The sequence below is a fragment of the Chelonia mydas genome, chromosome 10 (assembly GCF_015237465.2).
Source record: "Chelonia mydas isolate rCheMyd1 chromosome 10, rCheMyd1.pri.v2, whole genome shotgun sequence".
Lineage (NCBI taxonomy): Eukaryota > Metazoa > Chordata > Testudines > Cheloniidae > Chelonia > Chelonia mydas.
In genome coordinates, this window is record NC_051250.2 from 17317815 (window position 1) to 17344976 (window position 27162).

The 27162-nt window shown below is 41.8% G+C and overlaps 2 protein-coding genes across 10 annotated transcripts in view; one reads left to right on the top strand and one right to left on the bottom strand.

The window, feature by feature from the left end:
• On the top strand, positions 1 to 25433 carry GPRC5B (G protein-coupled receptor class C group 5 member B). Of its 5 annotated transcripts, XM_043524497.1 has the most exons (5): positions 1 to 147; positions 882 to 1080; positions 13357 to 14370; positions 20041 to 20153; positions 21579 to 25433. In XM_043524497.1, exons 3-5 carry the CDS (start codon positions 13365 to 13367, stop codon positions 21621 to 21623), a joined length of 1164 nt encoding a protein of 387 aa, XP_043380432.1. In that variant the 5' UTR covers positions 1 to 147; positions 882 to 1080; positions 13357 to 13364; the 3' UTR covers positions 21624 to 25433. The 5 variants fall into 5 exon arrangements, with proteins under 5 accessions (XP_043380432.1, XP_043380433.1, XP_043380431.1 ...); XM_043524498.1 differs by lacking the exons at positions 1 to 147; positions 882 to 1080 and adding an exon at positions 2702 to 2953 and having other exon boundaries at positions 13361 to 14370; XM_043524496.1 differs by lacking the exons at positions 1 to 147; positions 882 to 1080 and adding an exon at positions 2733 to 3037.
• Positions 24910 to 27162, bottom strand: part of IQCK (IQ motif containing K) — an 87276-nt gene continuing 85023 nt past the window's right edge. For all 5 annotated transcript variants that reach the window (XM_027826780.3, XM_027826781.3, XM_043524500.1 and 2 more), the window contains one exon: positions 24910 to 27157. In XM_027826780.3, the coding sequence (XP_027682581.2) occupies positions 27057 to 27157 (101 nt within the window). In that variant the 3' untranslated portion in view covers positions 24910 to 27056. The remainder of the gene's footprint in view (positions 27158 to 27162) is intronic.

Sequence of the window (27162 nt, forward strand, 5' to 3'; positions counted from 1 at the left end):
GTTTTCTCACACTCCTGCATCAGCCAGATCTGCAGATCCAGCCTCTTTTTCAACCTCAGAGGTGTGGTCATTCCCCCGACTGGCTTCCTCTCCCATACCTGCAAGACCTCACTGAAGTACTTCCAGTCACAGCCCAGGACCACCGGGGTAAGCGAGGGAGGCTGCTAACCCCACACAGAGAGTCTCAGTGTGGTTCCCCACTGTAAGCTGTATCACCTTCATGGAGGACAGGTGCACATCTCTGTGTATACATTGAAGAAAAATGATAGCAGTTGGTGTCCCATGGGCCTTAACCAGCTTTTCCTTACGAGGGTCTGGCTGCACCCTGAATCTATTAAACCCATCAATTTGGATTCATAGACCCTCACTGGAACTACCATCTTGGCTAAACCCTGTGGGAAGCGGTGGCGCGGCCCTTGCTGCTTCCCATAGCTCCCATTGGCCAGGAACGGCGAACTGTGGCCACTTGGAGCTGTGAGTGGCCGTACCTGCGGACGCTCCAGGTAAACAAAGTGTCTCACGGCCTGCCAGGGGCTTGCCCCGAACAAGCCGCAAACCACGTTTGGGAACCACTTTCTTACAGTAATCTAACACTGAACAAGGCAAATGGAGGTCAGTTCACTAACACCCTTACATGTGGTTAGTCATATTAGCTACAGATACACCAAAGAAGGGTTACCGAAAGAGGGGAACAATCAAAAAGATTTACATTTGCTGAAGAACTGAATTGTATTGCACTATTTGTGGGCCAAGTTTTCCAGCACATGAGTTCATCTGGTTGGTCCCTTTCTTTGGTCTACCACTCTGTCTGCAGTTTGTGTTTATCTATGAATGGACTTTTATGCCATGCTCATCACTGTGGGTTCTGTGTGTCTTACTAGGATTTGGACGTGAGAAGTGGGGCAAGTATCGCCTAGCACTGGACTGGAACTCAGAAGACCTGGGTTTATTCCTAGCTCTGCAACTGGCCTTGCTGGGTGACCTTGCACAAGTCTCTGTACCTCAGTTTCCCCATTTGGGGATAATGATACTGAGCTCCTTTGTCAACTGCTTTGTGATCTGCGGATGAAGCATGAAGAGGTAGGTATTAAGTATGCATCAATTTGGATAAAGAGGTTAAGTTCTAGAATCAGCTTGAGAGCAAGAGGCACTGTAACTACTCATTTTATCACGGCTGTCTTTCCTCCATAGCACTCAGGTTATTTGAAGAAATCGCACCCCAGCCACACAATTGTGTTGATACTGTGTCAGCCAAGCTGAGCAGTTCAGCTACCCTAAAGGCAAAAGCAGCAACATGCAAGCAAGCCCACATATGCTGAGGTTAAAGGTCAAGGTTGATTCTGGATTGTTCGAGGTAGTAATGTTAGTGAAGAGAGTACATTTCAAAACAGAACTTTTTCTTTAACAAGATTCTGTGTGGAAAAATCAGGTGGGCGTGGGTGCTTCCCTACATCCAGGATGGGCACTGATGGGTCCATTCTAATTGCATGAGGGTGGCTCCTTGCTAGCAATTGGAGTGAAACCATAAACAAGCAAAAATCCCCCCACAATATAGTGTGGTTGCCATTTATAGGGGCTTTAGTGAATCATACTTTTCAACTAGTTTAAAAGGGAACATAGTTTCTGCTTAATATATTCTCCTGGAATACCATATTATTACTGGGGATGTCTGTGTTTCTCTGGAGAGCGCGATTTCTAGTGAAGCAGGTGCTCTGTCCCATTCCCACGCATATCAACATGCAGTGTGGCACTACTAACCAAATCCACCTCCAGATGAATTACGACTCTGTTAGAGTGTAAACCCAAGGAGAGTGGGAGAACATAGCTGATTAGGCTGCCTATTCCAGAGGTAGGAGGCAAATTCTGAAGACTTCCTGAAAATCGCTTTTGACTGACTCTAGTGCATAAAGGCCTGGCTCTTGAGTTTTTGCTGCCTTGGGCAAACTAGTAAATATCACCCACGCAAAACAGTCACTAAGCATTTTTCTGCCCTTAATGTTTAGCTGCCTTCAAAGCCGGTGGCTGCTGTGCAGTTGCATTTGAGAAGACTCTATGCCACTAAGCATGTCACTGCCAGCCTGTGCTGTAAGAGAGTCTCGCCTCTAAATATTAGACTTTTTCAGATGTGTGTATGTCTAGACTACATGTCTACATTATGCATATGTACCAGTACGCATCGGGATGTGCATTTGTGTGTGTATATGTGTAGCTATTTTATTCTATCTGTGAATTTATACTGCGCTCCTCAGTGTAGCATCTGCACGTGTGTATATTCTGTGTGATGTGCATGAAGCTCCTGTTTGTCACACATAGACCTGTGTCCGTGAATAAGTGTACGCGTATCAGTGCATGTGTTGTCCCTGTGTGTCCATCACCCTGCCTGTGTGTTGTGCATTTGTGTATGTTCATGCGTCTGTGTTGCCTTTCACGTGGGTACTGTGTGTGTGTGGGGGGGGGAGGAATGGGCACGCCTGGGTCACCCCTGTGTATTTGTGCACTAGGTGGGGGTAGGTGTGTCACTCCACAAATGCATGTGTGCTACACACGTGTAGCGTGTGTCCCGTCCCTCCTGCCCATGTGCCGAGCGGGAAGGCGACGGCTTCCCCGAGGCAGGCACAGCGGGGCTCGGGCGGGCTGAGAGCAGGGCCGCGCTGGGAGGGGGCTCGGCCGGGGCGGGGCAGCCGAGGTGGGAGGGGAGCTGTCAGCCCCGGCGGTACCGCAGCGGAGCTGTCAGCGCAGCCCAGAGCGCGCCGAGCCTCGCACTGTGCGCACTGCCGGGGCGGGCGCTGCTGCGCCCTCTGCACGGCGGGTCCCGGCGCTTGGCTCCACACCCCGTCCCGGGGCCGCCGCGCAGCCTGGGCAGAAATGGGGCTTGCCCTCGGGCTGTGAAGGAGACAGTCCCCCGCCGCCCCGTGCCACCGACCGCCGGCGCCGGCGAGCGACCAGCGAGCGGGTGAGTGCGGGCAGCTCCCCGCCACGGCCCGGCTGGGGCAAGGAGGGCGAGCCTTGCGCGGGGGTGGGGGGCCTGGGACCGGAGGTGAGCTGGGGCGGGGAGAGAGGGAACCGGGGCGAGCCCTGGGATGGGGGGCGAGCCTTGCAACCGGGAGCGCGGGACGAGGGAAGCTAGCGCGGGGCGGGAGGGCGAGCCCTGGGGTGGGGGCACCAGGCGGGGGGCGAGGGAACCGGGCGGGCCCCGGGGCGGGGTAGCCGGGCAAAGCGGAGGAGCTGAACGCTTCGAGCGAGCAGGGGGCCGAAGCGAAGGCGCACGGACTCGGGGGAGGAAGGGACAGACGGGGGCTGAGCAGTGAGGCGTGTGGGGCAGCCAGAGGGACAGAGCAGCCCCTGCATGGTGGCGCATTCCCAATCCCATCCCTCCCTGGCCGGGCCAGCTCAGCTCCGATCAACCCTTCTGCGCCCTCCCTGCTGGGCTCCTGCTTTGTTTGGTGGTGGGGTTTTTTTGGGGGGGGGGGGCGTTAGAGTATTTCTAATCCTATTTGCAAAGGACACCCCCCCCCACACACACACTCCGCTTGCAGCTCATTTCGCCGGGAGCTGCTGATACATAATACCCAGGCTGCTTTCTGGGTTGTGCTCTATAGCCCCGCCGCCTTTGGCGCGGGACACAAGTTGTCAGCGTGGGGGGAAAACAGGTTGGTGGAAGGCAAATCTCCTGCGCCGGCTGCCCGGCCTCCGGGTGCTCCCGCTCCCCACAGGAACGGGGGGGCTCAATCGGGGCTTCTCGTCCCGGGGATTCCGCCTCCCGGCGAGGGTAGGGACGGCCGCCGTTCTGTGCAAATAGCAGGGGAGCAACCCGGGGCTTGAGCAATGGAGGGCAAGAGCCTTGCTGGTGGGTTGCGGGAGCTGAGCCTCGGTAATGGGGGGAGGGGAACCACGATCCAGCGCCCTGCTGCAAGCGAGGGGGCCAAATGCACCTGAGTCAGGGGGAGAACAGCTGGATTAGTGGGTGGGTTAGGGGAGCCAGACAGTATTTCCGGGGGGGGGGGGGGGAGGGGGGAATCTGTCTCGCGGCTGTACCCAGGAGTGCTGGAACAAGGTGTATAGTTGGGGTGCGAAGAGCCATTGACCCAAACTGTAAACCTATGATGGAAACCACCCTGCTACCCCTAGTTCTAGCATGGCTAGAGACATGGGTGCTGAAGGGCCAGGGGGTCCCAGGCTCGCTGGTGCTTGGTACGGTGGAGCCTTTGGAGGGGTACGCCCAGGCTCCCCATGTTTGGAGGTGCCTGAACCTCAGGAAGACGTTGCTCACTGTGTGCTGATTTAGCGTTTATACGTGAAGATATTTCACAAGCGAGGGGCTCTCTCCACCCGCAGCCCGGGTAGACCCCAAACACTAGAGATTGTAGAAGACAAACGCGACAGAACTGCAGCCCCGGCTTTCCTCTTCTGCGCCTCTGCAGCTCCAGCGGAATTAGCCTGCTGGCTGACAGCAGGCTGGCGATAGGACTATGAGGGGGATTAGGTTGGATATAGGACAGGGAGGGGGGCTATGTGCAGCTCTGGGGGAGGCGGGGAAGGAGGCTGGAGTCTGAACTAGGGGGAAATAGTGCAAGAGTCTGGCACACTTGGGGCTGGGGGACAAAGGAAAATAGGTTGGATCTAGGACAGAAAGAGCAGGTGGCTGCAGACAGGGTTAAGGGGAAACTAGGGAGGAGGCAGCTGCATATAAGTCTAGGAGGACAGGGCTGCTTGGCTCCTCTTTAGGGCTCCATTCCCCTTGTGACCCGAGCACTTTGGATGCTGCACCAGAGCCAGAAAATCTTCCTGCTATTCTGTGGCTTGCTCCTGGTGGGAGCTAGAGGATAATTGTAAGGGATCTGGGTTGAATAGAGAAAAGCCCTTTGTTGGGCCATCCCCATCATTGCCTTTGTTGGAGCTCAGCAGTATTTGTTTGGACTGTGGGAGCCCTGCTCAACTGGTACAGCTAATTGTATGTGGTTTGGTACCTTGTGCATGTTACAGTTCAAGGCCGCGGTTCTCAACCTTTTCAGACCACTGTACTTCCTTCAAGAGTCTGATTTGTCTTGTGTAACACCCCCCAATTTCACCTCACTTCAAAAATCAGACATCAAAACACAAAAGGGTCACAGCAGATTACTGAAAAATTGCTTGCTTTCTTATTTTTACATATAATTATAAAATAAATCAGTTGGAATATAAATACTGTACTTACATTTCAGTGTATAGAGCAGTATAAACAAGTCATTGTCTGTATGACATTTATAGTTTGTACTGACTTTGCTAGTGCTTTTTAGGTAGCCTGTTGTAACACTAGGCAAATATCTAGATGAGTTGATGTACCACCTTGAAGACCTCTGCGTACCTCCAGAGGTACACATACCCCTGGTTGAGAACCACTGGTCTAGGGCAGGGGTTGGGTGATTTGTTGTCTAGTTAACAGAAGATTCTTATAAATGTCATGCCCTTAAACAGCAAATAGGGACAGGGACTTAGTACTACATTAAACCCTTTGTTTACACCTGATCTAATGTTTATCCCAAAGATAACGGGATTTCTTATGTCAAAGCACTTAGACTGGTAAATCATTTCTGCAGTTTCTATTCCTGTATGCATGGTGTTTTACATGTAAGTTGGCTGTGATGTACTGTATTTGCATGTAGTCAACATCAGTGAAATTGCAATTAATCTTTCTGTAACAGAGTGGAGAGAGAGAGAGTCCATGATTGAAGTTCTTACATTAATAGGGACATTCCTAGAAGTAAAAGCCAGTAAGAGAAGTGATCAAGTGCATAATCACTTCAGTGCAAAACCCAGTGCTCCTTAGACCTTGTAATTGCATGTATCTAGACATGGATGGATGATGTGAAGAACACAACTGAAAGGAATTCAGAATATCTAGAGTATTAGAAAGAATTTCAGTTATATTCAGCACTGCAAGGTATTTTTCAGATACAGCAATAGTTATTCTACATATTCCTTCTTGAATGAAGTCACAAATTCTATAGCAGCTGAGGTGCTGAGCTCTAAAAAGCATTGTGTTATTATGCAGAGTAAGACTAAATCACAGCCTCATTTTTGCACACATTGCAAAATCTTATTATTAATTATTATTCTGGAAATACATCTCTTCAACGTCTGATCTCAGCTTAGCTGTTGCTGCACTGTTATAAGTCCTGAAGCTTATGCCGGAGATCTGATAAAAGGACTTGGTACAAATCTTATGTTATGATTAATTTCTAACTCATAAGCATCTCTACACAATGCTTCATGGTGGTGGCAGCCTTTTCTTTGTGGCAGTATCAGTGACTAAAACTAATAGTGAGGAAATCAATCAACGTGTCACTCACTGCTTGCAGGACCGCCTACTGGCCATTCTGGGGATTAGCTCTGCCAGCTCATGGTCTCCCTCTGGTGATAACCTCTCAGTCTGCAGCCCTGCTCACTCCCAGATCTGCAGTCTCCCATTCATGGCTTGGCCCTTCAGCCAGGTCACTAAAGTCCTCCCCTTCCAGGGAAATCACAATCCTTCCAGACCAGCTGTCTGGCTGGCATCTCCAACATCCTGTGTCACTTCCCAGTGGTTGGTAGGGAAACCAAGGCCCACTCTCTATATTGGATTCCAACCCAGGGATCCTATAACAAGCAGGCGCTGTCCCTGTGCAATCCTATCCCTTGCTCCTGTTTCCTTGGGCTTCTTCCTACATCACTGGTTCCTATCCTCTCTGGGTTTGCCAGCCTCAGACTCCCTCCACTCAGGGAGTCACTGCAGTCTACTTCCCGGCACACTCCTGTCCCCAGCCCCTTAACACTCCTCCCCCTTCCCAAGGAGTTAACTGCCCTATTTCAGCAGCAGCCTTTCCCAGCAACAGCCACCCTTCTCTGCAGGCTGCTACCTAGCTGTATACAGGCCCTGCCTGTTCCTGAACAGGTGAGCCTGTTCCTCTAGTAAGGGCTTTCTTCTCTACCTCCATTCTACTAGGTTAATTGGTCCTCTGGCCTCCATTAACTCCTTCCACTCCTGTGTGAGGTGGACATCTCATCACGCCATGTAAGACAGAACAGGATTGGTAGCTGTACCCCATGCTTTTATATAGGACTCTTCTTCCTGTTCAAATTTAGACAAGTTGGATGTTTTTACAAGGGTATTCTCACATGTAAAATGCATTGATTTTTAGACGTTTAAACAGTTTAATAATGGTACATTATATAACCATTTAATGTAGCTGAAGAACTTTATTCAGGTTGGGAAGTGTCGATGCAAGGGGTTTTTTTTTTGTTTGTTTGTTTTTAAGTGTGGAGCACTGTGGTATCTTTATGTGAACTAGATTGGCCAGATGCTCAGCTGAAGTCAGCTAAGGATCAGCTCAACATCTGTAGTTGTGGAAGGTCAGCCTGACCAAAGCATTATTTAAGATTCTTAAATGTAACAACTTTTGGAAGATAGCTTTTAGCCCTTCAGTCTCCTTTTAGCTGTTTAGAATTATGCTTTGTAATTGCTGGAATGGCTTGGTGTCCACCATTCCTCCTGTGAATCATATACTGAGACCAGACTCTACTCTCAGTTAAAAACAATAGAGTTAGTTTTGGTGTAACTGAGATCAAAATTTGAGCCTGTGTTTCTGGATATTCAGGCCCTTCTTATTTTGTTTGTGTGGGGTTACAGTTACCTCTCTCAGAGAGGTATTGGAAATATATTTACTGAAGAGTCTAAAATATAGTGTACGTATTTCTTTTTCAGGTGCCCAGGGTTCTGTGCTGAGTTAGACTGATGGCATGAAATTTAATTTTGGGGAAGGGTCAGTTAAAAATAATTCTACAATAGGTTTGCTTCTGTGCTATAACTGCCCCATTGAAAGCTGTTTTTCCTTAGGCTACTCCAGCTGTGTTGGATACTCTGACACTACCTGTGTCTATAGTGGATGTGTTTTTGAAATCTCCCAATGTTGCATAATTACTGATGCAGTTTTCTCGGTGGTAGCAATGGTGGGAGCACTAATGTAGATAGTGCCCTGTTTTTATTTATTTATTGAATTTTAACCCTGAGCTCCTATAACCCTGCTCAGAGCAGGTCTACACTGGTGTTAGTGCAAGAGTGGAAGATTTCCCCCCAAAAGTCCAGTGTAGACAAGGCCTCTTTGAGTCTGCCCACTACCGCATGGTTGTAACGCAGGTTGGTTTGGTTTATCCAGTGTGGGCACGGTTTTTGCTCCTTCCAAAACAACCCTCTTGCCAAAAACATGTTTTAGACTTCCCATATGGACCCATCTAAACTACAAAAGAAAACAGGTAAGGAGTCTGCCATGTCCCTATGCTATCACATGAATTTTTCGTGTCTGGTAGAGCTCTGTAACAGTGTCAGGGACAAAATTTTAGCTGAGGTTTTAGACTGATTATGAAATGCAGTTAAGGTCCATTCTACATTGCAAGTTGTAACCAAGTTAGGGGCCAAGTGTGCTGTAAACAGGTTAAATTGCATGATTGTGCTTACAGGGTAGACAAGTCCTTTGGCTTATAAGCATGTTTGGGACTGCTTTTAGACATTGTTACAAAGCCCAGTGTGGACAGGACCTCTGATAGGACTCAATAATACAATACACTAATGCACAGCTACAAAATGGGGAATAACTGGTTAGGCAATAGTACTGCTGAAATGGATCTGGAGGTTATAGTGGATCACAAATTGAACATGAGCCAACAATGTGATGCATTTGCAAAACAGGCTAATATTCTGGGGTGTATTAATAAGTGTTATCTGTAAGACATAGGAGATAATTGTCCCATTCTACTTAGTACTGGTGAGGCCTCAGCTGGAGTATTGTGCCCATTTTTGGGTGCCACGCTTTAGGAAAGATGTGGACTAATTGCAAAGACTCCAGAGGAGAGCAACAAAAATAATAAAATGTTTAGAAAACCTGACCTATGAGGAAAACTTCAAAAAACTGGGCATGTTTAGTCTTGAGAAAAGAAGACTGAATGGGGGATGTGATAAGTCTTCAAATATGTTAAGGACTATTACAAAAGGATGGTGATCAATTGTTCTCCATATCCACTGAAGACAGGACAAGAAATAATCGATTTAATCTGCAGCAAGGGAGATTTAGGATAGATATTAGGAGATGCTTTCTAACTAGAAGGATAGCTAAAGCCTGGAATAGGCTTCCAAAGGAGGTTGTGGAATCCGTCATTGGAGGCTTTTGAGAAACAATTAGACAAACATCTGTCAGGAATGATGTTAGGAATACTTGGTCCTAGCTCAGCTCAGGGGGCTGGACTAGATGACCTCTCCAGAGCCCTTCTAGCCCTACATTTCTATGATGCTACAATACTGAAACTTGACATGAAAAAAACTCCCAGCACCAATCCCAAACTTTTCCCTAGTTGCTGTTGTAGATATTGTGGAGCTTTCTAAAGAGAACAAATAAATATCTCCATATTAGAGTACACAACTCTCCCAAAAGTCACTACTTAAAAAAATTCCCAATAGAGTTTGATGACTCTGGCTTTTTCTGAGTTTGATTTTGCTGGAGACTTCCTTCTCCAAAGAAACCTACCCCTTCCTGTATGGGAGATAAGAATATCCAAATAGGAACAGGAAATAAATGATTGGCTGACAATATGACTGATTACCCATGGAGCACAATCTCCATGGAAACAGACTGTCCTAGAATAGCTCAATCACATGAGGATTACATGACATGAATAAAGTAGCCAGAACTGGAAAATATCTCAGAATTGGACCTACTTGTATTTAATTCATTACCCTCAGGTCTTTGGAGAGCAACTAATCAACAAAGCTAGAATTTAAACCAATTTAGTATATGTGTATTCTAATTTGGATGCAATGGGATAATGCACATTTAAAGTGATCTTAATTTAAAGGGCAGTGTATCATATTCTTTCCAAACCCAGCAAACTTCAACCTAGAGTGAAATCTGAACAATGATCCACATGATCCATTGCTTGAATTTAGTTCCTGTGGTTTCCAATATTGCACAGACTCCTTTAAACGTGGATTTGCTCACGTTGTTGTAAATGGGAGTTGAGGGTGCTCAGCACTTCTTAGAATCGGGCCCTTTAAGAACTGTGTGTCTCAAAACATGTTAACCAAGTAACTATGACTTTTGGCTTCTGGCAAAGTTAATTACAGTAGTATGTTTTCTGTGTTTCAGTTACACCCTGGATTGTATTAATGCCTCTGCAACTGTAGATATGGAAGCCTCTGATCTGCTATTGATCTGTTTTCAAATCCTGATTGGTAACCCTGCCTTTGCTTCTTATGCCTGCTGAATTTAAACATGTAATTAAGTGGTTTTTTTAGTTTTGTTTTTCAACCGAGTGCAGTGAACCCCAAAATGTGTTTCTTCTTCACTCCTGTACCACTGAGGACATGACCATTAAACACATGTACGTTCTACACTGTGATTCAAGACTACTCAGCAACCTAGAGTAGTAGTCACTGTGCTATCACAATTGTTCAGGAGCTGATCCTACCTCTCTCAAATGGAGTTGTATCTGGCCTAAATTTGTTAGTGCCAGCTGTTCACCTTCCAGCATGGTTCTAGAAGCATGGTTTGAGACTGATCTGAATTCTCAAAACCAACACTGGCGGCACTAATGGATTATAGGCATGAAATATCCCACAGCGTCTGTTAAGATTTCCTACCTGCCTCTGTATTTCATTCTCTGCAGTAGTTTAGTAGCGTTCTTTGCCTGGTGCGTTTGGATATTTAGTAGCCCAACCAGATGCCTGATCCAGCAAACTTACTCCTGTGAGTAGTGCTTACTCGGGTGAAAGGTCCCATTGAAGTCGATGAGACTTTATTGTATAGACTGCTCATATGTGGAAGGGATTGTAAGATTGTATTCAGAATAGGTCTCCTTTTGATTAATTCCATTTTCATACTCCAGTGAATGTATCCAGTGTAACAACTGTTCAATTTAAAGGTAAACCTAGTTTATTGGATACTAAATTCCTCTTGATAAGGACTTCACCGATCAAGTGAATGGGTAGGGGACTCAAACATTATAAAAAAAAAAAAAATTCTTTCTACCAATCAATTAAAAAAAACCACAGTTTAGTTGAAAAATAATCATTAGCCCTGGTGGTGTTTCAATACATCATTACTCAAGTTAAGCCCATTTGTGTGATAACAGCATCTTAGGAACACGTCACAGAATGATGGAGGTAACCTGTTATTCCAGTGAGCATGTCAAGATAGTTGTACGCTTTGTTTTGTTTGTCCAAACCATATTACTTAATTGTAACCACATTACTTTTTCATATTAATTTTTTACATTACGTATTCCTTCTTTATAGTACAGATGAATAGAAAAAGCATTGTGCTTTTAGTATATATTAGTATATTTACTCTCCTGGTACATCAAATAGAAAATGTTCGCAAAAAGAAAAGGAGTACTTGTGGCACCTTAGAGACTAACCAATTTATTTGAGCATAAGCTTTCGTGAGCTACAGCTCACTTCATTGGATGCATACTGTGTATTCTTTTTGCGAATACAGACTAACACGGCTGTTACTCTGAAACCTGTCATAGAAAGTGTTGTTATTCAAAATCTTTGATCTTAGCAGGGACCTAAAATGGACATTGTTAATGACTCAGGGTAGTGGAATGAACATTAGTTTTTAAAACTGCTTGATATGTCCATGCTTACAGCTTTGATCATTACAGTAACATATAAACTAAGAAATCACAGCTCTTACGTTTAGTAATCACACGCTATTGTAGTCTGATAATAGTTATTGCAGTAGTAGAATTAAAAAAATATATAACTTTGATAATTATGTTCAATTTGATAACATTTTATAGTTACATTAGTGCTTTTCCAAGTCATGTCAACTTATTTTCAGGTCTTCAACTAGCTGTATTTCTGATCTGCAAAGTATCTGTACAAATTTGCCAGTTTGAGGCTATTTGCCTGATTCTTAGGAAATCTGTCTTTATCTGTAGTTTGTTTTTTCCCTTGAAGTACATGTTCAATATGCCACATGGTGATATGCTGGTGCACAAGTAATGTAATAGCTTACATTTATATAGTGCTTTTATACCAAAGGATCTCAAAATACTGTGGGCTTATCCTTCAAATGCTTGGTCATGTGAATAGCCCTTATCACATTAATAATGCCACTGAAATCAACAGGGCTATTCCTGTTAGGGAATCAGGCTTCATATATGATCCATATTGGACACTTTTTACCCAGCCATTGAAGTACGGCCATCACTGGAATGGAATGCATGTTTTAAAAATGACAATTTTTTTAAACAATTCTTTTGTTTTAAGAAGGCATGAAAATGAAGACCACTATTTCTCTAAAACTGCAGGGAGAATTTAGGTAGGCAGCATGTAACTAAAGGAAATTAGAAACTTTTGGTTCTGCTGGTGCATTTGTGTGTAATATGACTGGATATGTTGTCTTATAGAGAATTTAAAGTTGTTTACTTTGAGGATGCAGAGACCATGATGTTCCATTTTTGTTGTTTCTCTTGTTGGGTGGCTTTATATTTGTTAAGGAGAATGACTCATTCTTCTTTGTTCAGTTGATTAATAATGCTGCATGTGAGCAATGTACTTCTGCCATAGATAACTTTTGTAGTTAAGTATTCCCTGCAGTAAATGCAGAAGATCTCCGTGTGGGAAGGAATATTGTGTGAGGAGATGCAAACTGAGCAGAATGAAATTTTAACCCAACACGGAGAAACATGAGGGGAAAAAAAAGTATTTAATTTTAAATGCATACTTTATGTTCCTTGTATAAACAGTAACAATAGAGCAAAAGACTGGATCTGGACCCCCTCTGAAATGGGGGAAATTCCATGGAAGGTAATGGTCTTACACAGGTGTAAAATCAGTGGCTTGATTCTGGTATCACTTATATTGATATTGAAATCAGGCCCTGTGTTTATATAACAGGCAGTGTAATTTATACACATTTCATTCTCATCTTCTCTATTACATTTGATTATTAAATAAACACAGGTACTTTATCATTCATTGCTTCATAAATAATTCCTTTCAGCAATAATAAAGATTGTATTTGAGGCTGAATCCAAGTCCTGCATTTGGAAATATCTTCACATTATGTAAAAACAAAATGGAATCATTTTTAATCCAGCAGGACAACAATAGTTTTTATGGCTTAGGGAAGCAGTTGAGGCTGAAAATCCAGTGCAAATAAGAGTAAACATGTTCCTTGACATGAACAGTTGGAACAAACTACTTCCCATGGTGTGCAAGCTGTGCTTCCAGTTAAAATGAGATCTCGAAAGGTACTGTGTAAATGATGTTTTCTAAGGAAAAGCTTAAGCACAGTCAGCTAAAATAAACAATTATTTTGTCACTTTATCTTATTGTCTCAGACAGAAAAATGAAAACCCACCCAGCCATCGTTTTCCTCCTCCTCTTCGTCGTCAGTTATGGCTCTTCTGAAAACTCAAGTACGTCCAGAGGGTGTGGACTGGATCTTCTCCCCCAGTATATTTATCTGTGTGACTTGGATGCCATTTGGGGAATAGTAGTGGAGGCAGTTGCTGGAGCAGGAGTGCTGACGACATTGCTGTTGATGCTGATTTTGCTAGTGAGGTTGCCATTCATCAAGGACAAAGAGAAGAAGAGCCCATTGGGAATGCATTTCCTCTTTCTCTTTGGGACACTAGGACTGTTTGGACTGACTTTTGCATTCATCATACAGGAAGATGAAACAGTATGTTCCACTCGAAGGTTTCTGTGGGGAGTTATCTTTGCGTTGTGCTTTTCCTGTTTGCTAGCTCAAGCCTGGAGATTGCGCAAACTAGTTCGACATGGTAAAAGTCCATCTGGCTGGCATCTAGCTGGCATGGCAATCTGTCTTATGCTGGTCCAGGTCATTATTGCAACGGAGTGGCTAATACTAACCATTGTGAGAGATAAGAAGCTGGCCTGCAATTATGAGCCAGTGGATTTTGTTATGGCTTTGATTTATGTTATGTTCTTGATGATGGTTACCATGGGAGTCTCTCTGTTCACCCTGTGTGGAAAGTTTCAGAAGTGGAAGAAAAATGGAGGATGCCTAATTGTAACAGTTTTTTTCTCGATTCTAATTTGGGTAGCTTGGATAACTATGTACCTGTTTGGCAATACTGAACTGAGGAAAAAAGACAAATGGAATGACCCCACTCTTGCCATTGCACTGGTGTCCAGTGGTTGGGTGTTTGTTATTTTTTACGCTATCCCAGAAGTTCACTGCACCATTCTTCCATCACAGCAAGAAAACACACCCAATTATTTTGATACTTCGCAACCAAGAATGCGTGAAACTGCTTTTGAGGAAGATATACAACTTCCTCGGAGCTACATGGAAAACAAAGCCTTTTCAATGGATGAACATAATGCAGGTAAGATTTTCCTGTATAAAGGACCCATACTGGTCTGTCTGTCTAATAAGAAAGAAAAGAAAATGTATACATTTGCTCAAAGATATTTGTTCTAGTGTATTTGGTTTGTGTTAGAGGTCGTTCAAAATGCCAGTTTTTCCACTCAGAGTTTTTGTTCTTTTCAAAATTTCCCATGAAACTTAAATATTTTTGCGATGTTTCAAAAACTGTAAACTGAAAAATTCCAGAAGTGTGTGTGTGTGTATGTGTGTGTGTTTATTTCAATGGTGAGCTTTGTTTCAAACAAATTATTTTAGTTTTCAAGGAAGATTCAAATGAAAGGCAAATATTCAGTTTTCATTTGGAAAGAAAAAGGCCACTTTCCACTGAAAAAAATTTCAGTAGAAAATTTGTAATTCGCTCTAATTGCAAAGATTAAGCTACAAGTAAAATATTTCCCTAATAATAGGACCTGAAGTTCACCAGAGGAAATTGAATTTATTCATGCTTCTTGCTCACTCTGCCTGAATTTTTTCTGATTTATACAAGCGTAAATAAGTAATAACTCTATTGAGATCAGAAAAGGAGTACTTGTGGCACCTTAGAGACTAACCAATTTATTTGAGCATAAGCTTTCGTGAGCTACAGCTCACTTCATTGGATGCATACTGTGGAAAATACAGAAGATGTTCTTATACATACAAACCATGAAAAAATGGGTATTTACCACTACAAAAGGTTTTCTCTCCCCCCACCCCACTCTCCTGCTGGTAATAGCTTATCTAAAGTGATCACTCTCCTTACAATGTACATGATAATCAAGGCGGGCCATTTCCAGCACAAATCCAGGGTTTAACAAGAACGTCTGGGGGGGGGGGGGGGGGGCGGGTACGAAAAAACAAGGGGAAATAGGTTACCTTGCATAATGACTTAGCCACTCCCAGTCTCTATTCAAGCCTAAGTTAATTGTATCCAATTTGCAAATGAATTCCAATTCAATAGTCTCTCGCTGGAGTCTGGTTTTGAAGTTTTTCTGTTGTAATATCGCAACTTTCATGTCTGTAATCGCGTGACCAGAGAGATTGAAGTGTTCTCTGACTGGTTTATGAATGTTATAATTCTTGACATCTGATTTGTGTCCATTTATTCTTTTACGTAGAGATTATCCAGTTTGACCAATGTACATGGCAGAGGGGCATTGCTGGCACATGATGGCATATATCACATTGGTGGATGTGCAGGTGAACGAGCCTCTGATAGTGTGGCTGATGTTGTTAGGCCCTGTGATGGTGTCCCCTGAATAGATATGTGGGCACAGTTGGCAACGGGCTTTGTTGCAAGGATAGGTTCCTGGGTTAGTGGTTCTGTTGTGTGTGTGGTATGTGGTTGCTGGTGAGTATTTGCTTCAGGTTGGGGGGCTGTCTGTAGGCAAGGACTGGCCTGTCTCCCAAGATTTGTGAGAGTGTTGGGTCATCCTTCAGGATAGGTTGTAGATCCTTAATAATGCGTTGGAGGGGTTTTAGTTGGGAGCTGAAGGTGACGGCTAGTGGCGTTCTGTTATTATCTTTGTTGGACCTGTCCTGTAGTAGGTGACTTCTGGGAACTCTTCTGGCTCTATCAATCTGTTTCTTCACTTCCGCAGGTGGGTATTGTAGCTGTAAGAATGCTTGATAGAGATCTTGTAGGTGTTTGTCTCTGTCTGAGGGGTTGGAGCAAATGCGATTGTATCGCAGAGCTTGGCTGTAGACAATGGATCGTGTGGTGTGGTCAGGGTGAAAGCTGGAGGCATGTAGGTAGGAATAGCGGTTAGTAGGTTTCTGGTATAGGTGGTGTTTATGTGACCATTGTTTATGGATCTCTTGTGTGGACTGGACCAGGCTGAGGTTTATGGTGGGATGGAAATTGTTGAAATCATGGTGAAATTCCTCAACGGCTTCTTTTCCATGGGTCCAGATGATGAAGATGTCATCAATATAGTGCAAGTAGAGTAGGGGCGTTAGGGGACGAGAGCTGAGGAAGCGTTGTTCTAAGTCAGCCATAAAAATGTTGGCATACTGTGGGGCCATGCGGGTACCCATAGCAGTGCTGCTGATTTGAAGGTATACATTGTCCCCAAATGTGAAATAGTTATGGGTAAGGACAAAAAACTTTGTTTGCTTGTGTCAAAAACACTTGATTAGCAAAGGCTGGTGCATGAAGTGCTCAGCATTCTTGGGCCATAAAATAGCTGATCATACATTTAAATACATACCTTCTTTCACAGAAATGGGTCCCAAAGTTCTTTTCTGATACTATATACATAATGTGCCTGGTGCTTTACAAACAAATATAAAGACAAAGGCTCTGTCCTGCAGTGTTTACATTCTAAATTGAAAATGTGTAGACCAAGAATGAAAAGCAACTGAATGGATGCTCTACAAACTGTACAGGCCATGTAAGGAGGAGTAGCTTTGTTTGTCACAGAAGTGCAACTCGGGTGAAATATGGCAACTGTGTAATGGTGTATAACACCTGTATGCAATATTTTAGGTGACAGGAAATGAAGAATAATAGATCCAATTGAAATCACAGTGAAATTGGCCTTAAATGACTATTCAGGGGGACAGCAAAAGTTGATTGCCTAGCAGAGACAATCAATAGCTAAAACCTGAACAACATTCTAGAGGAAAGGACACAGGGATACTTATGTGGCTGCGTATGGCAGAGAGCTGCCTGATGGAGGCCCTTAGCGCAGTTTTAATTCTAGCTGGGTAAGAAGTGGGTTGTATATTTTTAAGGAACCAGTAGCAGACGGTGTCATCGCTGTTCTTTGGTTTCCTTATTGTTAAAGCCACTAAGCATTTTGGACCTGATTTTTTCCCTCCCACTCAGCCCATTTCATACTGGGGTAACTAGAATTACTTCACTGGAGTTGTTAGAGACTAATGCAGACATAAGAGAACACAGATTTGGGCTGTTTAAATAGAGAGATGATGATATTACTGCACTGTATTATGTTTCTCTAAACAAAAGCCCACTGTTGTAATGATTGTTTTGTCTCTGATAATATCTCAGTGATCACTCTCCTTACAGTGTGTATGATAACACCCATTTTTTCATGTTCTGAGTGTATATAAATCTCCTCACTGTATTTTCCACTGAATGCATCCGATGAAGTGAGCTGTAGCTCACGAAAGCTTATGTTCAAATAAATTTGTTAGTCTCTAAGGTGCCACTAATACTCCTTTTCTTTTTGATATTTACATGGTGAGGATTTGTAAACTTGTTAAATCTTCCAAATATATATACTTTTAAAATGGGCCATTTATCTCTGTTTAGAGATTCTAACGTAGCTCAGCCAAGCTGATCCCTATTGTTGCAATCTGCTCTGGACTGGGTGTTTCCTTAAAAAATAGTTATATGCATCATTTTTTCCCTAGAATCATTAAATTGTATTATTTACTATAGCCTAAGCTGCATAGTGACATTTTAAAATTTGGCATTATATTTGCAATACAATCTTGTTAGGGAGGTAACTAGATTTTCCTATCTGATATCCCTGGTATCAGTTGTTATGATGAAAAACAAATGTATGTTTGTGTCCTGTGGAGGTAAAGCTATGTCTTAACTAGAAACATAGTAGCTGCATTGCTTCAGTGTAGACACTCACTACAGTGAGGGGAGGGGTGACAGCTGGGTCAGCCTATCTTTTTAGTGTAGACCTGGCCTAAGGGTCACCTTGGCAGAGTATCTTGCATACATGTGTGTTGTGAGAATGTTGGTAAAATACTTAGAATTTACACAAAACAGACAATGGTGATTAACTTCCAGCATGTGAAATGTGTGGGAACTGAGCTACTCCTGTAAGGCACACAGGATTTGGTTCTTACCCAAGTTTCCCAGACAATTTTAGGTTTTTAAAGTTTCTCCTCTGTTGTGTTAAAGACATACAGACCGAATGATTAGACAAATGCATAATTTAGGAATTACTTGCAGTAATAGGTGTTTTAAAAAAAATTCAGCGAGCAACATGAAATTTAATTTGACATTTTCCTGTTAAGATTTATTTGCAAATAGATATGTGAATTTTATAGGCAGTAAAATAGATACGTAATACCTTAATTTCAAATGGTACACTGTAATAATCTGAAACTATTTCTTAGCGCATAGTAAATGCCAGTGTAAACATTTATGCTAAAACATTGAGAGAAGGCCAACTTATATATTAAAAAATATATATATTACTGATTGTGAGATGGACATGTTTAAAGGGATGTCTTAAATATTGGCCTGTGAATAACATAATAATATGTAGTATTTAAATATTGCTTTTCATCCATCCCTTTTAAAGTGCTTTCCAGAGGAGGTACTAAGTATCATTAAAAACTAAATTTCACATATGTGTGTTTGCAGGGCCAGGGCCTAAAAATTATGTGTAATAAACTATTGTATGGTAAAAGATCAATATTGATCTTCATCTCTGTGCACAACTCCTATTGATTTGAGTAGCAGTAGACTGAGGGCAGTATACAGCCCTATGAATTATGATCAGTTTTAAGTCTTGCTGTACACATGGGGTGAAATTCTAGCTCCAGCGAAGTCAATGGCAAAAATCCCCATTGACTTCACTGAGGCCAGGATCTTACCCATTGACTGTAGCATTGTAACTTGAGTTAAATGGAAGAGGGAAATTCTAGTTCGTGAGTGGCTGAAACTGGCATGTTTTGATCTACAACCTCATACCTATCAATAATAATACTGAGGTGTAGAACAACTGTAATGACACAGTTTGCATATACAAATGAAGGCATATTGTCTGACTGCAGCTGAGTTCAGTGAAGCCTATTGTTCACCTCTGAACTAATCTGATAACATATTCAAATCTCTCTGCTGCCTGACTGTCTCAGAGGTAAATAACCACACCTCTTAACTTCATCTCTCATTTAACATGTAAATATTAGAAGAAGAAAAATGATGCATTATAATTCATGACTATCATAATGGAGAGATTACCGGATATTTCTGATCTAAACAGCATTTTATCTTTTGCTTCAAGAAATCTTCATGATCAACCTATTCAAAAGCAATATTTGTGCAATATTTCTCAAAGTAACTATAGGAGATATTTGGAAAATCGTTATGCACTAGGCCCTCTGAAATAATGCTCAGGGGGTTGTGTTTACTGGCTCAAACAATAGTTTGCATGTCTTTTTTCTGAATATGAGAAGATGTAGAAATGTTATTTTACTTTACCACTTAGTGCGTGGATACTTGATGGGAAACAGTAATGAAAAACACATCCGCAGTTATAACTGGGAGCTAAATTCTTTCTTCTTTTCTTGTGCCAAGCAGTTTCTTTCATTTAAAAAAAAAAAAAAAAAAAAAGAGTACCTTAGAGACTAACCACAAGTGCCACAAGTACTCCTTTTCTTTTTGGTAATACAGACTAACACGGCTGTTACTCTGAAACCTTTCATTTAAAAGTAAACTCAAAGATGCAACCCAAAATGTATAACTATAGAGGCAGAGTAAAAATGAGGGATGAAATCATGGCTTTAAGTCAATGGCAAAATTACCTCTGACTTCAGTGGAATCCAGATTTCACCCTAGATCACTCTTGTAATTTTTAAAAATATGTATTATTCTGACACATGAAAACAAGGGTTTGATTTGTTTGCATGAGAATAAAACTGTCTCTTGTTCTAAACACAGCTTTAAGAACGGCAGGATTTCGCAATGGCAGCTTGGGAAGCCGACCTAGTGCTCCCTTTAGAAGCAATGTTTATCAGCCAACTGAGATGGCAGTTGTGCTAAATGGTGGGACTGTAAGTATAAAAATGTGATAATGTACAGAGTCTTGGGTATACAGTGGGGAATGTGCAACTGCTACTTATTGAATGAACTTCTGAGTTTAGACTGCTTGTTCATATGAAAGAAAACACACTATAAATGAAATGAAATCTCTAGTAGCAAGTATGCATGTAATGCTTCCATTCCCCTCTTGAGATTATTCAGTTAAAAACATTTGGACTTCTTTACTTGGCCATTCAGTTTAGATTGAATGAACCAAGTTTTCTGCTGACTGTCCATATCCAGTGGCTCCTTTGGATGAATGTAACGCAGTGACAGTTAATAACTGTCTGATTTCTGCAAGTTACACTTTTGGTTACAGTCCAGTATATTCTTTGGCATAAGAATCTTTGCAGCAAATAGCTGCTATCACATTTTCACTTCCCTTGTAAAATCTATATTTTTCGCTATATGGTGAACACCAATTGAGGTGTACTACCCTTGGAAAGAAATACATAAGAGGGGCATGTAAAATATCTTTATGCTAATGTGAATTAATTTGCCTCTCAAACAATAGGTTGGCATGCTATTATTTGATAGATATACTGTTATTCAAGGTCATTGCAAGAATGGCTTAGAGATCTGATGCCAAACAGCCTCTTTAAATTTCATTCCCATTGTGTGTGTAATTTGCACTTGAGGAATTGCATATAGCTCTCTCCTATTGTTAAGAAAAGGAGAATTTTCACTCCCACATTTTCATGCATACCTACATGCTTCTTAAAAATTTACTCATGGGCTGGTTTACACTCATGTAAGTTGGGTTTTCATTATTTTAAATCATGAGCTGATTCCATAACTCAACCTGCACATTTAAAAAAAACCCACAAGGAAGCTGGTCTGACTGAAGGTTTTTTGTTAAGTAAGTAGAGTTTGGATTTATTATAGGGAACAAGAGTTATTAGATCTCAGGATTTTCCTTTCCTGCGTAGTACAATGAGTGATACATCATGCAAAAGTGATGTAAATAAGCTCATTCCTTGTTCTCAGAATAACTTACAAGGCCCATAATGAGCACTATACTTTTGGGTGTCTGCATTAATCCATCCCTATATTCCCTTATATCAGAATAAGCAGCTCAGGGAAGAGGCAGTTTAAGGATGAAGGGTTAGAGAGATTTTCTGGGGATAGGCACAAAGCTTGTTCCTGGAGAATAAATTGCACATTCAGTAAAAGATTATTACCTTAGACAGTAAAGCAAAAGACTAATATATACATATTCATCCCTTTTTCTTGTGGTGAGGTACGTGTATTTACACATTGAAGATACGCTTTGCTGTACCATTTTGTTGTAGAACTGATAATGCTTTTACTACTAGACATGTAATGTAGCATATGTTTACACTGATTTCTGAATAGTCTGGAGCTCTTAGTTATGGGTTTATTATCCTTATTTCCAGATACCAACTGCTCCGCCAAGTTACACTGGAAGACACCTCTGGTGAAAGGCTATAGGTTCTAGAGATAAGAATCTTTGTTACAAATGTTATTCCCTGGCAGTGTGTCTTTCTAAGGGAGGAATCAATAATACCACAACAAAGCAGCCAGACATCCAGGAGCTTTGGAATCCTTGAGAGGATTTTATGTAAATGTGAATACTGTTGAACTGATGAGCTAATCACAAAAACAAAACTCTTCAAAATTCAAGATAAATTTAATTAAAAATAGAAATAGGCACACTTTGAAATGGAAGAGAGGACATTGCGCTTTCTTAAATGTGAGATATAACCTGCCTGTAACTAGTGTGCGAGGCAAGCCTGATTTTGGTTGGTTTCCAGCTGTTTGCAAAAAAACAACTCCCTCTCCCGCCCCAACTCTCCCGTACCAACTTAATCCATGCTGCCATAAGAGATTGCCACTACAGTGTGAAAGTATGCAGGGTTTCTTCCTACTTTATTTTTTTTTCTCTTCAAGTGTCGTGAAGTGTCTTGGTTGCTTCATTATCCATCTCTGCTGTGAATGTCATCTAGGGTCATCGTCAGTCTCTGGCAACTAAATTACCATTAGTCAACGAGACATGATCCACTTAAGGGGAGTGGGGGAGGAGTATCAAATTTGGTTGTGGTGAAAGGAAATGACTGTGCATGCTTCATGCAACTTTGTGAAGCATCTCTATGGCAAGAGTGAAGGTAGAGTCAGATCATCTCAGCAATGTAGAATCAGACACTGCAGTTCAAGATGCCCTGTTGATGCAGTCTTACTCCAGAGTAAAAGCAAAGAACCACGTGTTCTCAAACCCTCGAATTTTTTTACATATGTACTCTTGAGGGCACTAAGTCAAATTATGGAGGGCCAAGCTTCAGTAAAAACTCTTAGCTGAGGAGAGAATGTGGCTTGGGGTTGCCAAAAGGAGTCCCATAGGATGATGGATTAAAGGAAACTTACTGTATTACACAGAACTTAATTTGTGTTCTGATGGCTGATCCTGTAAGGTGCCAAGCAAAAACTCAAGGGGAGGGGAAGGTACAGATCACCTTTCAGGAGGAGCTTTGTAATTTGTGGGATTGGACCCTCTCTTCCTAAAGTTGGAACTGGTGCTGTAACCCCTGCTCATGAGAGCAGCCCCATTGACTGCAATTGTTTGTACATCTTAATGTATTTGTGTCTTTTAATGCATAGCTAGTAGAGTCTCCACTCTAGAGGTTCAGGGTGTTTTGTGTTTTGGAGTTGGGATAAGGTAGCTTTGGGATAAGGGTTTTTTTTACCAAGGCTTATCTAGGCTATGTAACAAGTTCTTACTGCCCATTATTCTTGCCATGGTTTTTGTTACTTTAAAGCGAATCATTCCTTTATTATTTAGCATTTAATACATATCAAACATTGAAAGCATCATTGTATCCTCATTGTTTGGTCAACATTACTCCTAGCTTTCCTAGATACTAAAAGCAATTGTTTTTACATGAGGGTGTGGGTTATGTATAAGGGTAAAATTTTGCATATGTTGTAATAAATATATATATATTCTATTTTCAAATGAAAAATAAAATTATAATATACAAAGAAAACTGAATAGCTCAGTAGCTTCACAGAGGGACACTATTTGCTGCATACCACAAAAAGAAAGATAAGCTGTTTATTTTTTTAAAAGGCTCCCTGTTTCTTCTTGTACATCATTTCTACAGTGAACAGACCTAATCCTGTAGTCTTGTACTCACATGAGTAGGCCCCATTGACATCAAGAGGTCTAATCACTGGTGTAAGGGCTGCAGGATCAGGCCCTAAGCATTACACACAAGAGATATTTTGTCATTCTTGCCATGATCACCTTATAGGGTTTTATTTCTAACAGCCCTTCTGGTTCAGGAACCATACTTTTCTGTCATGCATGATTAAAGGAACATGTTAGATTCATATCTGATGTTCCCAATAGAGGCAAAGTGGAAGCATGTGCTTGCTTTTAAGAAAAAAAAAAAAGTTTTAGTCTCTTGTTTAGGTAACTAGATTGTCTAAGAAACTGAGTAGGCTAGAGGTGGATATTGCATGCTATCCAGTAATCTAGAAGTACCTCTAGCTGTTAAAGTCGTGATCAGATAAAATATTTTTGATAATTAATGGTTACTATCCCAGAAACTGCATAATTTGGAGTAATATAAAACCTAGTGATGTATGTCTGCAAAAGTTTCATTTTAAAACATCAGTTTTAAAAATGTTAAATTCTCTGAAAAGGTCTTTATTGTAAAAATGTATAAGATGACCATGGCATAAATGGGAGGGCAGCTTTCTTTTAAAAGATTTATCATGCTACAGCTGAGAAGTATACATTCAGTACTATACACATTTTATAGACCTTAGATAAATTCTTTCCATGATAGTTATTTTGTAAACGTTTACGTGGTGTTCAGTTTTCTAGATGGGAATGGATTAACAAATTAAGGGCCTAGTCCTGCTCCTTAGGAAGTCAGTAGGAGTTTGAGGCCCTAAGCACAGACCGGGCCAGAGCCTGCAAACCTTTGGTCACATAATCAGTCTAGGGTTGCCAACCCCCCATGATTGGCCTGGAGTCTCCCGGAATCAGCACCAATCTCCAGGTGACTATTGAAAGCAACCCAGGAGATTTTAATAGGCTATTTTAAGAAAATGACATCACCTCATGTTGGGGGGAGAGGGGGAATATCCCAGAATAGCTTCAGTCAGAGTTGGCAACCCTAAATTAGGCTTTGTCTACACTACCAAGTTTTGTTGACAAAACTTATGTCGACACCCAAAAGTCGCCAAAGGGTGTTCACACTTGCTCCCTCTGTCGACAGATCATGTCCACGTTGTGGGCACCATCATTGACAGCATAAGCAATGCACTGTGGGTATTTATCCCACAGTGTAGTGTTGTGGGAAGGTGGAGCTGACTACCACAGCCACCTCAGCAAACTCTGCATGCTGAGGCATGTCAAAGCAGAGCAGCAGTCTCTCCTCCCCCTCTCCCTGGGACAGCAGTCTGTCTGCTGCTGTGTTCCTAGTGCAGGGCAGAACAGGAGTATTCCAATGATTTGCTCTTTGTTCCCCACAGGGAACAGCACACTTCCCGCAGCTTTGAAAGGGGAGGGGCACATGCCTGCAGGGCAGGAGATATCAAAACACTGAGCAGAGCAATCAGGGCAGGCATTGTGGGATACTGGCGGAAACCAGTTCTGCCGACAAAACAAACAGCAGTGTCTACACTGGCTCTTTGTCGACAATAAAGGGAGGGGAAAAGAAAAACGTCTCTCGTAGGGGTGGAAGCTTTTTGTCACCGAAACCGGGCGTTTTTTCCAACAAAAGTCGCATTGCAGTGTGTATGCTCTCACTGTTTTGTTGCCAAAGGCAGTTTTTGGTGACAAAACTTGGTAGTGTAGACAAAGCCTCAGTCCCATTGAGTGGTCATGTGAGTTAGGACTGTTCACATTAGTAATAGCATGCAGGATTGGGTCTTCAATTTGGAGTGGCAGAGGTGTGTTAACTGATTAAAGAAGGAGTTTATTCATTTTCCAACTTCACACAACTAGAATAAGCAACTTATTTTTGCCATTTGATAGTCTAATGCCAAATGCTTCAAATAATGTGTGACTGAAGGCACCTTTGTGTTAATTTATTTTTATTAATGTAAACAAGTTGTTTACTTCTGCCTTTTAGAATGTAGAGCATCTGTGAGCAAAGTACTATGTAACTGTAAACACAAATCTTTCAGGATTGTTATAATTAGTTTTTATACTATAAAAGCTACTATGTTGTTCCTTTTAAAATTAATAATGGTTATTTTCTTCTGGCCTCTTACCTCTTACCTATTACCAGAAAAATGAAATCTGAAAACATTTTTAAAACTTTGTTACAGAAAACATTTCTGTAAGAAGTGGCTTCTATTCAGTGACTAGAAAGCAGTTCACAGCCATACATTAAGACCCAGTCCCAACTGCAGTGGGAGTTAAGGGTGCTTAGCACCTCCCAGAAGATGTATAGCACCTGATAGGATGGAGCCCTAAGTGCACACAGTTGTTTCTATAAATAAGGTAGATGTCAACTGTTGCAGAGCTCACTAGTTTGTATTTAGTATCAGACAGGAATCATGGCTGGCTATGTTTGAGTCTAACTAAAGGCTGTGCAAAAGGGAGCGCTGTAACTTTTATAATTAAAAAATTGGACTATTCTACCAGCTTACAAGATTACCCAGCAGGTGCTTTTTATTAACTGAGGAGAGCTAAGGCTCATTTTTGATAGATAATATATATTTATTAAATGTATTAATGTGTGTTTTATAACGTACCTTTTTTTTCCGCTGGTTGTTGCATACTGATATCTTAAGTACACCTCTGAAGGATTTTCAAGACAATCAATGTGTACCATAATGACTGTATATAAGTATACAAAATTAAAAAGGTTGTAAAGCATGGGCAAATGTTTTATTTTCAAAATGCTGTTCTTAACAAAAAAAATAAAGGCATTACTATTTACTTACAAGATTTGTGGTAACTTGGAGTTATAGTTTACCTTAATCTTTAAATACCCCATAGCCTACTGATATTAGAGGCAGAATTAGTCTGTGGAGTATCCCACCAAGTTGGTGACATTAGGTGAAATGGTACCAATATTAGTTTTGACTATACATCTTATCTGACACCATTTAAGTCAATGAGATTTTTGTCAGACTTAAATTTGTCAACTCTGTGCATTGCTTTTCTAAATGTGACATTTAATCAGGTGCAAAAGGCCCACTGATGACATATCCACCAGGGAAACGAAATGGATAGTGGGGCAAACTGTGAGGCCCTTACTCAGGGCCTGCATGCCCATTGCCTTGCACCTTCTGTAGTTACCTATACCTATGCAAAAATGGGTCTAAACTGCTACCATTTTGCTCTAATCATGTATCGTCATACTCTCTTGGCACAGACAAGTGACAACACGAGGCCGTCAAACTGTTTTTAGGGCTGAGCAACCCTAGGTCTCACTGACTTCCGCTGGAGTTGTGGATGCACAGCATATCTGACAGTTTGGGCCCTTGGGGTAGATTCTTAGCTGGTGTAAATTATTATAGCTCCACTGAAGCCAAGGGAGCTATACCCATTTACAGCAGCTGAGAATCTACCCTTTCATTTTACACCCAGATCTTGTATGGGCAGAAGCGCCATTTATTTCAGTGGGAGTTTTCTATCTAGCTGGAAACTTTTGCCTGAGTGTTTAGGACTGGGCATGAAGCCTTTGGCCAAACTCAGCTCTTGTTTTAAGGGGGCACAGTTCCACTGACTTCATAGTGTTCACTTATGCCAGGGCTGTATTTTTGTCCCTGATGTGCTGAATGACTGCAGAACCAGGTCCTTATGTGGCCCTTCTTGATGTACAACACTTCACATATTAAAGCAAGCATGTAACTCTAGGAGAATTTCCAAATCAGATAACAATACAAGAAACTCAGTCCATGAGCTCTGTATTTTGCGGTGTTGACGAAACAAACAAAATCGAAACTCCAGAACGATTTGGTATTGGTTCTTCTGAGTCTAATTTGCTTCCCACTGCA